This window comes from Sparus aurata, chromosome 18 (genome assembly GCF_900880675.1).
Source record: "Sparus aurata chromosome 18, fSpaAur1.1, whole genome shotgun sequence".
In the NCBI taxonomy this organism is placed as follows: domain Eukaryota; kingdom Metazoa; phylum Chordata; class Actinopteri; order Spariformes; family Sparidae; genus Sparus; species Sparus aurata.
The window spans coordinates 22,703,141-22,716,093 of NC_044204.1; the positions used below are offsets into that span (position 1 = coordinate 22,703,141).

The window sequence follows — 12,953 nt, forward strand, 5'->3', positions numbered from 1 at the left end:
CGACTGTATCAGCGCTCCCTATTGGCGCGATCAGAAAAAGCCGTATCCCGGTGAGGTTCTGAACATGAGATCAATGGAGCATATTTAAAAGACATTAGAGTGCAGTCCTCCTGTCATATCCCTGTGATAAAGTACAGGAATCCAGCCTTCCAGCATACAGTACTGTGTCTGTATGAAAGCGATTCTCCTGTGTCTTTCCTCCCGTGTTTAATCTCCACGTGGTGATGAGGGATGCTGTTAGGCCACCGGTGCACACGTACAAAACTGGACTCTGGGTCATCCTATGGGCCCCTCCAGACTGGCCCGGGAGATGTCAAGGGTTGAGGGCAGAGGAGAACGAATAGCTGCTGGCCCCGGAGCCCCTCATTCACTCTCTAACTTGCTCACATTAAAGAGAGTTCTAATCACTGCGGGGACTTGGCCAATGATGTGCTTATCAAACAGCATATTTCAAAAAGGCATCTTAAAAGGCCCGAGGGCGAAGAGGCAATAAGAGCACATTTGTATGTGGATGAAAGGGAAAAGTGTAGACAGACCTTGCATCAGAATACAGAGGGGGGGGGGGAGATCATTAGCATCTGCAGCAAAATATGCACCACCAGAGAGGGGCGAGCGAGGCAGAGACAGAGCGGGAGAGAGAGGCAGCGAGGTGGCAGTGGGATTGGGTTGGAGGGTGGTTAGGGAGGGAGAAAGAGACGTTCTTTTCGCCATTCGTCCTTTTTTGTTTTACGCAGCTCCCAAAAAGAATAGGAGAACAAATACATTTTTGAACAAAGGCAGGGCTCTTGAAGTGGAAGCCCGTTGGGGGGCGTGAGGTGGCTCCGTTGCGGGTTACAACAGAGTGAAGCCACGATGCAACTGCACTCTCGCGCTCCTCTCACACCTCCCTAAACAGATCGGGCCCAGCACGTGAGCTTTGATTTGCGAGGAAGAGCCTTAAATCAGAGCAAGAGGAGAAGATGGGCTACACAATCCCCCTCACGATCTGAGGGATATCGGCTGTCTGTCTCTCCAGCATTTCAGTTATGGACTGTGACAAGACTGGTTGAAACGCTGTCTCTCCACATGAGAAAAGGGCTGAGAGAAGCACAGCCTGTGGTTTTCACATCGAGTTAAAGAGTTTCCTAAAAGCATGGTTGTATGAGAAAGTTGTGATGCAAAAGCTGCTGAATGGCTCTTGATTTGGAGCCAGAGACCAAAATAATGCTGTAAACAATGACAGGAAATGACAGATTTCAGGATTTTAAGCCACACAAGGAGGCTAGAGATTTGCTCCGAAAAGCTGGAGCGGTGAACATCTTTGTTTAAAAAAATCAAGATGATTTAAGTCGGCATGGAGATCAACCGCAGTGCCGATTTGTGACTCGATATCGTCTATCCTCTTATCTGTGTGTATTTCATTTATTTATTCAATTGTAACAGTGGTGCAGGAAAATGGACCATTGTTGCGTGCCGCTGCCATTTTTGCTGCCTTTTGCTTTATCATTTGGGAGTGTCAACACATAATCAAGCAGACTTACACACACACACACACACAGTCACACACGTGAACTGTGTCAGCAGATGCGAGGGTGGTGTCCAGGTGGATGTGTTTCATGGGGATACTGAGCTTTAACCAAGGAAACGCAGGGCAGAACAACGGCTGCTAACACGGCAGATTTCACACAATTACACACTTACACATCGCGGCAGCAGCATGCAGACACACAGCGGGAAACAGCTACATTATTCAGAGACTATACGCAGCCACTGTGTGTATCACACAAATGCCAGCATACGTGTGCGCACACACACGCACACACCGATACAAACACGCACACAACTCAACAGACCCAATTTAGAAAGTCAATTTGGGATCAGGAGACCAATTATCTTAATTATTTTCCTTTTTCCCTCCATCACTCTCTTCTACTTGATTTCCTGCTTTCTATTTTAGCTGTGTTTGCATTTGTGAGTATTTTGGTTAGTGCATTTCACAACACAAAATTACTCCAAAGCTCAAGGAGGAAAAAAAAAAAAGAACTTCGGAGGCTTCATGTCTACACAGGCTTAAAAAAACCAAGCTGTTTTATTTTCATACTCAAACATGTAGCAAGAATCCCTTCGCCTCGAGAACAGTGGCAGATGAATAATGACGGTGCGACGAGGCTGTTATTATATTCTGCTTGAAAAAAACCAAAAGAAACAGCGGTTAAACCTTCAGGGCCAGTCTGTTCAGCTGCACCCGTGCAACAATTCGGTCTAACCTACACGGTTAATGCCCAATTGTGTGTTACGGCTCATTCAGTGCGAGGTGACAGCATCTCACCGACCACATTTTGCGGAAAGGAAGGTAATTATCATGTGATGGATTTCACCTGCACTCTGTGAAAATAAGCCCTGTGCATGTCTAAGCACAGTCGGTTTCAAAATATCGCTCTCCAAAAAAAAAAGGGAAAAAAAAGGAAAAAAAATCATTCCTCTAACAGCACCAGCACACAGAAGGGAAAGGAAATGTTTTTTTTTGTAATTCTGCCTAAAGATCAAATTGCTGGAAGTCTGTGTGCTCAACAGTGAGGACCAGCGTGTATCACAAAATCTAAAATGAAATGGGAATTTAGATAAGCTTAATATCTTCAAGAGCACGCCGGATCTCGATAAGAGTTCCTCATCTTCAGTGTTTATAGGCATGGGAGTCATGCGTTAGTGTTATCATTAAGACAGGGTTCAATTGGAGAACAGCGATTGAAACGGAGAGTACCTATAAGATCAAGCCATACAGATTTTTTTTTTTCTCAAGTCAAAGGCTTGCCTCCTTGTGATGTGAAGTCGTCGTACAAATCTGCTAATAATCTGCATATAATTAACATATAAAATGATGGAATATATTACGGTCATGTGTGAAGGATGTACATGATGAAATGAAGGGCGGGATAAGGATGTCATTGAGACGCCTCTCTATGTGGAAAAACCCAAAAGTCGGACAATAAAGAATGAAAACAAATATACATATATATTCATATTTTTATTTATATTTCATTTCTGGGAGGATATCTTGTACACCAAATATCCCATTGGCAGTTAAGCGCATTCAATGTGTTTAGAAGCCAGAAACAGTCACTTGTTTTAACAAACACAAATACAAAATAAAGATAACCACAAAATAATGAACTGCATGTATATAACATACAAAAGAATCCCATGCCTACTCAGTAGGTAACTTCAACATTCCAGCTCTTGAAGATGTGGATATTTACACTTAAGTTTTACAAAAATATACTTTATAATTTTTCTCCTTTTTTGCTTACATTCTAATGAAATGAAGCGGTGCCCTCATAGCTCGTCCCTTTTTCCTCCCTCTGAGTATGACTTACATTCTGTAACAAAAATATTCCCTCAACCCTTAAGGCGAGATGCAGTGCATCCTCTCTCGCGCACAGCCGAGTCACAACATCAGCAAGGCTTCACAAAAGGCACCAAATAACGGGAGTGTTTGACTTGTTTAGATTTTTTTTTTTTTTAAACGTTTTCTTTTTTTTTTTTTTGTCTTCTCTCTGTTTTTCCATATAACCGAGCGATATGTCACATGTGAGAGAGAGAGAAGGAGATCGTACCAGTGGATGATATTTACAAACAGAAACTAACATCACTCTTACTCATGCTTGAATACTTAAGTGCTTTTTTTTTTTCAAACAATGTCAAAACGTATCACAGCATCATCACTACATAATAGAGAACGTATGTAGAAAATATGGCCCTGCTCACTTCAAATAATACAATGCAAATATGCAAATAATTTTTCACATCAATGGTACCAAAGAATGATAAAAACGAAACATGGCACATGTACAATATACATATATGGTAGCTTATGTATATCATTCAATGTCTTTTGTACTGTATGAGTGCCTGCAAGGGCGAACGTGTCTCAGCACCACAACGGCTGGCAATCTGTTTGTCTCTTGGTGTTTGTGTACTGGATAGTAGAGACCGTCAGTGCCGGTTTTTACTCTCTATCTGTTGAGTCCCGTATGCATTTGAAGTGCTGCATTTGTTTTACAGAGTCAGAAAAAAAAAATCCCTTTTCATCTTCTATTGTCTTTGCCCAGTCCTTGACATGTGTCTTTTTCTCTCTTTCAGGTAAATCTCAAGATTCACCTAACACTGCACAGGGAGCAGACAGAAAAGTGCTTTTTGGAGGGGAAAACAAAGTCTTTTGATGCTGATTTCTTTCCCCTCAAAGAACCTTAAGGAAGGAGAGGCGCGGAGAGACTAAAAAAAAAGTTTTTCTCTGTCTTAGCAGATCTCGATTGTCCTTGGGGAGAGAGTGGTCTGCATGTCTGATAACGGGGTGGGGATAGGGGAGCTGTAGATGTTGGAGGCGACTGAGGAGGGGAAGGAGGAGGCGACCTGGGACTGAAAGGTGCTGGACATGGACACCGATGGGTAGGTGGTGGCGATGGAAGGAGATGGGTAGGAAGTGTGGACGGGAGAGGAGTAGCAGGAGGTGACGGGAGAGGGGTAAGAAGACACTGGAGAGGGGTAGGAGGTGATAGGTGAAGGGTAGCTGGAGGCAGGTGAAGCGGCTGATACTGGAGCTGCTGTTACTGCCACTGCCCCCGCCTTCTCTGCTTTCTTATCCTTCTGCCGTAAGTGGATCTTTGTGTGCCTCTTCCTCTCGTCACTGCGGGCAAACTTGCGTCCACAGATCTCGCAGGCAAAGGGCTTCTCACCGGTGTGAGTGCGGATGTGTGTTGTCAGGTGGTCGCTGCGGCTGAAGTTGCGCATGCAGATGCGGCACTGGAAGGGTTTCTGACCCGTGTGGATGCGGATGTGACGTGTCAGCTCATCGGAGCGTGAGAAGCGACGATCACAGGTCTCCACGGGGCAAGCATAGGGCCTCTCGTGAGGAGGTGTCTTGCTAGGCCGGGTGGGGTACTTGCGCATGCGGCTGGGCTTAATCAGCTGAGACTGATAGACACCCTTTAAGTCCTGGGAACCAGTCTGGGTGGCAAAGGCCTTGATGGTAGACAGAGGAGTCAGGGAGGGCTGGCTTGACTGACTCTGGAAGGGCTTTTGGTCAGGGGGCACCAGGCTTATCTCTCCCTGCTGCTGAGGGAAGAGGTAGTCGGGAATCATGGGCACAGGGAAGCTCGTGCTGCAGGTTTTGCCATTGGGGTAGGCCGGAGGAGGGTACTGCACGCCTCCGGTGGCGCTGGAGAAGGCCTGGCCTTGGTCTGGGAAGATGTCAGAGTTAGGGCTGGAGTAGGTCGGGGCAGCTGAGTAGATGGGGTTGGGCTCGCTGTGGTGAATGGAGGAACTGAGGCTGGAGCTCTGAGATGAGGAGGTAGAAGAGGAAGAAGTGGAGGAGGACGGGACGGATATAGAGGAGGAAGAGGTGGTCTGTGAGGCAGAGGAGGAAGAGCTGGAGCTGGGGGCAATATTGCCCATCAGACCTGTGAACAGGCCCAAGATGGGCTCCGCCCAGAGGCTGTTGCTGCAGGTGGTGGCAGGTTCCAGGGTGAAGCGGCCCGTGTAAGAGATGGGGGGCAGCCTCTGGGTGGGGTAGGTCTGGTCCGGCTTCTCACAGTTGAAGGGGATGTCAGGTAACGTATCTGCAGGGAGCACAGAGAAAGGGGAGACATTAATCAAACTGTCAATATCCACAGGGAGGGAGAGGGGGAATCCTGCCAGAGCGGTGGACAGTGTGTCACCCTGATCAGTCAGGTGCCTACGCAGAGAAACACCCCCCAAACTAAACTCTTCCCCCCCCCTAAACTCTAAAACTGCCTCTTCCACACCTCAACGGGAGCTGCTGTGCAAGCTTTATTTACTCGCATTTTCCTCTGCTCACACTCTGTCGATCGTTCTTTCAGTCTTCCTGTCTTCCTGTCTTGCACACATACACACAAATACACACACCAACACGCACATTCTTGAAGCCCATCACAGAGCCCGAGGCAATTGATTACCGAAACTGCAGTTCAGCTGGTTTTAGGAATGCAATTTGAATTGAGCTGTAGGAGCGTCTAGAGGCATGCAGTGACTGAGCAGTGTTTTGAATCCTCCGAGAGTCGACATGGATTTACAGCTATGAATAAATTGGTATTATGTCAGATATTTTTATCTGATTATATTATATATATTATATCTCAAATTTTGTTAATTTGTAGGATTTTATTGTATTGATGTCTGTCGCCTGAGTAGCCACAATTCTTATTCACTTGTAGCCTACAATTGCAGTTTTTAGTAAACAATTTGTTACCAGAATCCAAGATAAAACACATTTTCTTAATATGTCATCTGTGGCTATATGATCAATTCATGATGTAAATTAACATTCAGTGCAGAGCATAAATAATAATGAAAGTTGTGCTATTTATTTCTCTTAACTCTTCTCTTGGTTTTAGTGCAGTTCAGCAGATGAGATCAAATGTTTAGCACAGAGAACCAAATGTAAAAGAGGAAAATCTCCAGTTCTTACCTCCAGCAAGGTGGTCATACTGCTCTCCTGGCTCCCCGGAGCCAAAGCCTGCACTTTCGGGTGCGGAGGCGGTCAGGAAGGGGGTCCCTGTAGAGCTGAGCATCATCACCTCCTCCAGCTTTGGGTAGTTATCCATGGGGGAGTGAGGGAAGCTCAGGGGCTCTGAGATCTGCAGGGCTGGGAGGATCATCTCGGTCTTGGCTGCAGCCATCCTCTGCTGGTGCTGGAGCTGCACGGCTGAGGCTGCGCTTGTAGCTGGTGAGGAGTGCAGGGAGGCTGGATGCACGCTGGCAGAGCGGTGCCTCGCAGGTGGAGGAAATCACTTAACCCAGCTCAGGGAGCACTGCACACTTCTGCTGATGCCGATGAAGATGCCGTTTTCTGCTCCAGGACTCTTGTTCTCCAGTTGTCTTGTTGTTTTCCTTTTTCTCTCAGAGATGAGTACAGATCCACTTGTCTTTTCAGAAAAAATCAAAAGTGTCCTTTATACTCATTCCCTAAGATTCATCAAAATTAATCAACAAATTAATCTTGATTTTTTTTTTTTTTTTAAATCTATGTATTAAATAACTTATCCAATTAGGTTTTGACCCTCTTGGATAGATGTTGTTTTGAATTGACTTTTTACTTTTGTTGTGATATTTCTCTGTAAGGGAGTTCTATGTGTTTGTCTATCTATCTCTGCTCTAACAGTTGCTCTTGTGGGCGCTCAGGGCTCTCTCTGAGCTGAGAGGTTTCCCTGCGTCTTTTATATTCTCTTGCCGTGACGTAGATGTCCATATTTGGAGCGGAGGAAGCCCATATTTAGGCACTGCAGTGGAGGACACATGACGCTGGCCTGGGGGGAAAGCAGAGAGGAGAGACTTTATATTAAGCTCTCGCAGTAAATTGCGAAGACTACGCCGCTCTTCCTCTTTCCCGAATCAATGTATCTTCATAGCAGAACAGCTCCGCGAGACAGCAGCATATTTCTTGCTCTGTCCCGGTCGCCCCATAGATTTGATTTGGATTTCCCATCTGTGCAGCAGGCAGCGCTGCTGCCGGAAAGCCCGGCTCCGCCGTGCCATATAAGGTCGTGACTACATAAGGACCTATTCCGGTGGGTTTCCATTTCCCTGTCCTTATTTGGAACTTCCTGAGGCAGCGCTGATCGCCGCTTGGCAGTGAATGAGAGGCTGGAGTGCAAATCATGTCCTGCGCTCACAATAACTAATGTCAGCAGCAGAATCCTGCTTCTCTGCTTTAAAACCGAGCTTCAGCGGAGCTGTTCGACTTTATGTGACGGACTCTGTGCAACAGGCAAACTGCTGTACACGTGTTTTATTAATGTCAGAGCAACAAAGAGCGGAGGCTCGTGTGTACATGAATTCGAAAAGCACAAATGAAACAATCATGTGTTTTTATGAAAAATCAAGCAAAAATAATACAAAACTGTTCAAAAGTGTTTTTTTTTCTTTAAGGCGTAAACCTATTTTACGTTTCAGTAATCAACATTGCCATCCATTCCCAGCCTACAGCCTTATTGATTATGAATAACTAAGCGGCATGGTAAATTGATTTGGACTTTTGATATAAATGAGGGTATTTCTGAGGCTGTAGGATTAAAATATAATACCGTGCAAACTCTGCTGGCTCGTTGCAAACTTCCTCTAAATTAACTTTCCATCTCTCTCGGCCGTGTCATTGATTAATGAGAACAGATAGCCGCGGATGCTGACGAGGTGCGGGGCGATCGGTCTAATTGAGGGGTGTCCCCGGCTCAATATTCGGGGAATCTCTCTGCCACTCAGCGGCCTAATGGGCCGCATTAACAACGCTGCGCACAGCTGCCAGGACGCCTGCGGGATACCGATGTTCCCCCCGGCTGCTCCAGCTTCGGCTGGCGCGCCAGCACTCCTCGGTGGATGCTGACGGGAAATCAATGTGTTTCCCTTGCTGCTGACTGAATCTATATGCGAGCAACCTCATTGGGAAACATCGTGGGCAGGACACTTTGAGGTGGCCTGAGAGAGAGAGAGAAGAGGGATGGTGCTGAGGGCAGCACAGGTGAGATCAAATATTAATTGATTCAGACTGAAAATACTGTTTAACCATGTTTGTAATCTACAGGTGTCGGTTAGTTATAAGATAGATAGATAGATAGATAGATAGATAGATAGATAGATAGATAGATAGATAGATAGATAGACATAAAACATAATCCAGGTGCACACAGTAGGTTTTTGGTCTTTACTGGATTGTGTTCTCTCCCGGGCGTTTCCCATTCAGCCTCTGGCAAATCTCTCTGTTTACCCCCATTAGACTGATAGCAAAATTCTGTCATATATTATGGATGATCTGGAGCAGAGGCTCCTTCACAAAATCCAAATAAGCCTGAAGTAGAGGGCGCAGCTGGAGAATGTGTAATGTTGTTTATTCATGCAGTCAGATAGGTATAAATGATCAAATCTAATCACTTTTGAAGGTATGTGGCTCTTCAGAGCCGTGTTGTATTTCAGGAGGAGAATGGTGCTCCCACTGCACACTCCTAAAAAAGTTTACATTTGCTTTTTTCAGCGAGGGGTGCCACTCCTCTCCAGGCCTCGAGGAAAGCAAAGGGCCAGCAGCTCAGGACACGGCAACGACAATGGTGAGTTGTACAAAGTGACCAGATCTGAACTCCTGTCTGCATCCTTCTGTGCCGTCATGCATCAGTTACCAGGGTCGATAAATTTGTAGCAAAGCAAAGAAGAAAGAAAGGAGAGAGCGGATGAGAGAACTCATCATCTGATGACAATGTAATAAAATCAGGTTAGGGAAAACTGTCAGAAAAGTAATAAAGTAATAAAGATGATAAACAGTTTGCAGTGGCTGGTTGGGCCTCCCTTCACTCTGATGCATGGAGGGGGTGGAAGCCAGATGCTGTAAGGGCAGGGGAAGGAGAATTAGTCTGTGTTTGTGTGGATGTCGATGTGCACGGTGTGTGCACTGTCGCATGTTTGTGTGTGTGTTTGGGTCAGCCGGTTCATTCTCCTCGGTGTGTTCCCCATCCTGCCCACACAAACCAGCTAGAGGAGTCCTCACTCGCCTGATGAAACACCAACGCTCTGCCAGCCGGCGAGAAAGCCAGGCTCTCCCATTACCTACGCAGCCACCACGCCCCTGCTCTCTCTCTCACACACACACAAACATACACACACACAAACACACCCTGCATGAGATGATATTTAATCATGCCCCAATATGCCACTGAGAAAAGATGAGGAAGTACACGGGGAAGCCAAAAAAAGAGAGGAGGAGGTGGAACATAAAAATAAGAGGAGGGGGAGGGGGATGGGGGGGCGAAGAAATAGAGATGTAATACTGTATGTAACGAGGCGATGGAGGCAGGTTGAGAAAAAGAGATGGAGAAGGTGGGAAGGAAGGGCGAGGGCGATCGAAAAATAGAAAATAGAGAGAAACCGAGAGAGAATCCTCACACCCACATAGTGTACGTGGGAGCAAATACCAAGCTTTGTGCTGGCATTTGTCAGCAGCCAATGCCAGGGAGACAGACAGACAGAAAGACAGACAGACAGACACTCCTGCTCCTCCGTCACACCTCCTCCTCACCTACTGGGCCGCCCACCGGTGGTGCAATCCCTCCCCATTAGCATACAGGTGTGTTCAGCTTGTGTTCTCCCATGATGGGCGGACCAAGATTAGAGTGCGGACGATGGCAGTTACCAAAGCCTGCGTGTTACATAATGTGGCAGAAGGGATGGGGAGGGAGGAATAATGTAGCGATAGAGAGACAGAGAGGGAGAAAGAGAGAGAGGACCTGGCTATTTTGGAGCACTGTAAGCATAGTTTTATTTTGTGGGACCGGGGTGAGAGACTTTAAGATGATAAAATACGCGGCACTGATGTGTTGGGGCCTCTGTAACACACAGGGAGAGTTGATTATTAAATAGGAGAGGAGCAGAGGCCCGGGTCGTCTCGGGCAGAGTGACAGGCTGAATATTGGCCCATAGTCATAGAGTGATGGGGCGAGGAGGAGTGAACATGATAGGAGGGTATTTGATAAATGTCACTTTTCTCCCAGCTTTTTAAAGTGACGCCGGCAGGAGTGTGCGGCCTGACCTTTTACACGCAGAGTGAGACGCGCCTGGGAAAAGACGAACTGGCATGAGAGGGATAAAAAACTGTCGGAAATGTCGGGGAAACTGGCAGCGTGGAGGGGTCATGGAAAATCTCCTGACTAATTGACATGCATGAAAAAGCCAAATGGGTCTAATAGGATTCCAGTGGATGAAGACATCCACCACTGTCTGTTCGAATACTTGACACCTCAACTCGGCGCTCCAGTTATCATAAACCTTGGCTCACTTATTGAAATCCAACCCCTTTACAATACAATGCAGAAGATTAGGGGGCACCACCTGTTGCTGCGCTGAAGCAGCCACACATTTTTTTTTCTGTTCTCTGTTCAGAGGAGTCCAGGAATGCCACTGTGGAATGATTATATGGGGAAGGATCACAAGTTTTCTTTTACTGCGGGAGCTTTTTTTTTTTGTTTGAAAAACAATCTGCTCGCACTTCACAGTCACTGCAGGCGTCCCTCCCTGTCGCACTACACTCGCCCCCCTTAGGCTGCGGAGCAGGATTGGTATTAGCGTATCACACAGAAACAGGGCCCCAGCTCTATCTGCTTATCTGCCTGTTGTTGCCTCCCGAAGGTGGTAGGTGACAGAGACACAATTACCAAACACGTCCCCCAAGGATGTGTGACTCACCGAGCCCCCGGCATGTTTGTTTGATGCTCATGACAAAAGATCTGACCCCTGACCTTTCAGATCCCGATGAGTCACTGAAGGACGGGGCTTCCCCGCACCACGCTGCAGTCACAGCACAGCAACGGGTAACATTTAAAGGTTGTCACAAAACACTTTTCAGTTTGTCTGAGCCGTGCGTACCATCATCTGTGGGCGGCACGACCCCAGTGCCGGTGATGATGTTTAATAGGTCAGCTCTTTCTGGATTTATTGTTTGGGGCCTGTTCAGCAGATCAAGTTCAAGATCACTGACCGCTGAGGCTTAAAATAACATATTCTACTTTAGATCACTACTCGATTTTACCTACCTCGATAACTAAAGGCACCCGTTGTGCTGTTATTGATTGTGAGATTTTGCTCATCCGACAGTCTTTGTACAAACTGCACGTGAGATCAAACCTGAAGATACAGGCTTTTCCTGAGAGAGGCATCTACCACAAACATCTCCTATTGTGCTCTGCTCTTTCTTGTCAGTCAGACATGGAAAGCACCTTAGTAGATTTAATCAATTACTGTACTGTAGAACGGTTTTGAAGTGCTTGTGCTTAAGTTGAGTCCTTCTATTTTATGCCACTTTATACTTCAATATAATAGGTTAAAAATACTGTACTTTATAGCCCACTCTATCTCACAGTTATAGTTTCTAATGTCCTCTAAAGTGAAGAGATCACATTGAAAAAAAATTAAGCTTATGTAAATATGCATCAGTATTAACAATGTAATAATAAATTATATAACAATCTGTGAGAAATGCCATTTTTAAGCAGAGTGTTTTGACTTTTATGAAGATTTTGATGATAATACTTCCGTACTGTACTTTAAAGGGTAACACCACCAATTTTACACATTAAGTGTGTTTACAGGTTTTGGTATAGGCACCAGGGTTTGAAAAACATTTCACTGGTCTAACACTGTTGGACTCATCATGGACAGTTTAAAAAATAAATGGTCACAATCAATACAGCAGAAACCAAAGATATCACTGTTTTTTATTCCACACATTCTTCTTCCCTTTCCTTCCTTCCTAGAGCCCTCATTACCCACAATGCAACTTAGCCTCTGAGTGACATCACTGAAGGCAATTAACCAGATCACATGTAGCTTCGTTTGTAGCCACAAAAAGCTTGATACCACTTACTCAAATACGCAGTAACACTCCACGGGACCTGTTAACACACTTTAATGTGTAAAACTGGTGGAGTTACCCTTTAACTTGCTCTTGTTCTTCTTGTATTGATCTGCAGATTTTCTCCCAGCACTGCTGTCATCTCTAACATTTAACCTGCCCCATCAGCAGTCAGCCACGTTGAAGAGGAGTAAATCAGGCACAAAACCAGACTAGATCCATTTAAAGTTCACTTCAAAGCCGCCTGGATGTTGTGCCTTATTGCACCGGGACAAAGCTTCTTATTGGCTGACGGACCGAGCTGACTAAACCCAACTGCGCCTCACACTGCTGACGTCCCCATACGGACAGAGGCGCCGACAGGAAGGTGCGAGGGAGGCAGAAAGATGTGGCCTCAGCGTCCAGACTGAGCAGCAACCCGCTTGTTGTCTTTAGCCAACACGTTTGGGTGTGACTCATGTGCACACACAGTTCGGAGCAGACAGAAAACATCCAGACTCACAGACCTGTTTTTATTCTACGACGGTCTTCAGATTTTTTGTTCAGGAATTTAAACTTTGCTTTAGTCCGC

General features: G+C 45.9%; 1 protein-coding gene across 1 annotated transcript; it reads right to left on the bottom strand.

Annotated features, from left to right (window-relative positions):
* Nucleotides 1-2,985: 2,985 nt before the first annotated feature.
* On the bottom strand, nt 2,986-7,218 carry egr1 (early growth response 1). Its single transcript, XM_030396900.1, has 2 exons — nt 6,464-7,218; nt 2,986-5,594 (listed from the first exon to the last, which is right to left on the bottom strand). Exons 1-2 carry the CDS (start codon nt 6,672-6,674, stop codon nt 4,276-4,278), a joined length of 1,530 nt encoding a protein of 509 aa, XP_030252760.1. The 5' UTR covers nt 6,675-7,218; the 3' UTR covers nt 2,986-4,275.
* Between the last annotated feature and the right edge of the window lie 5,735 nt (nt 7,219-12,953).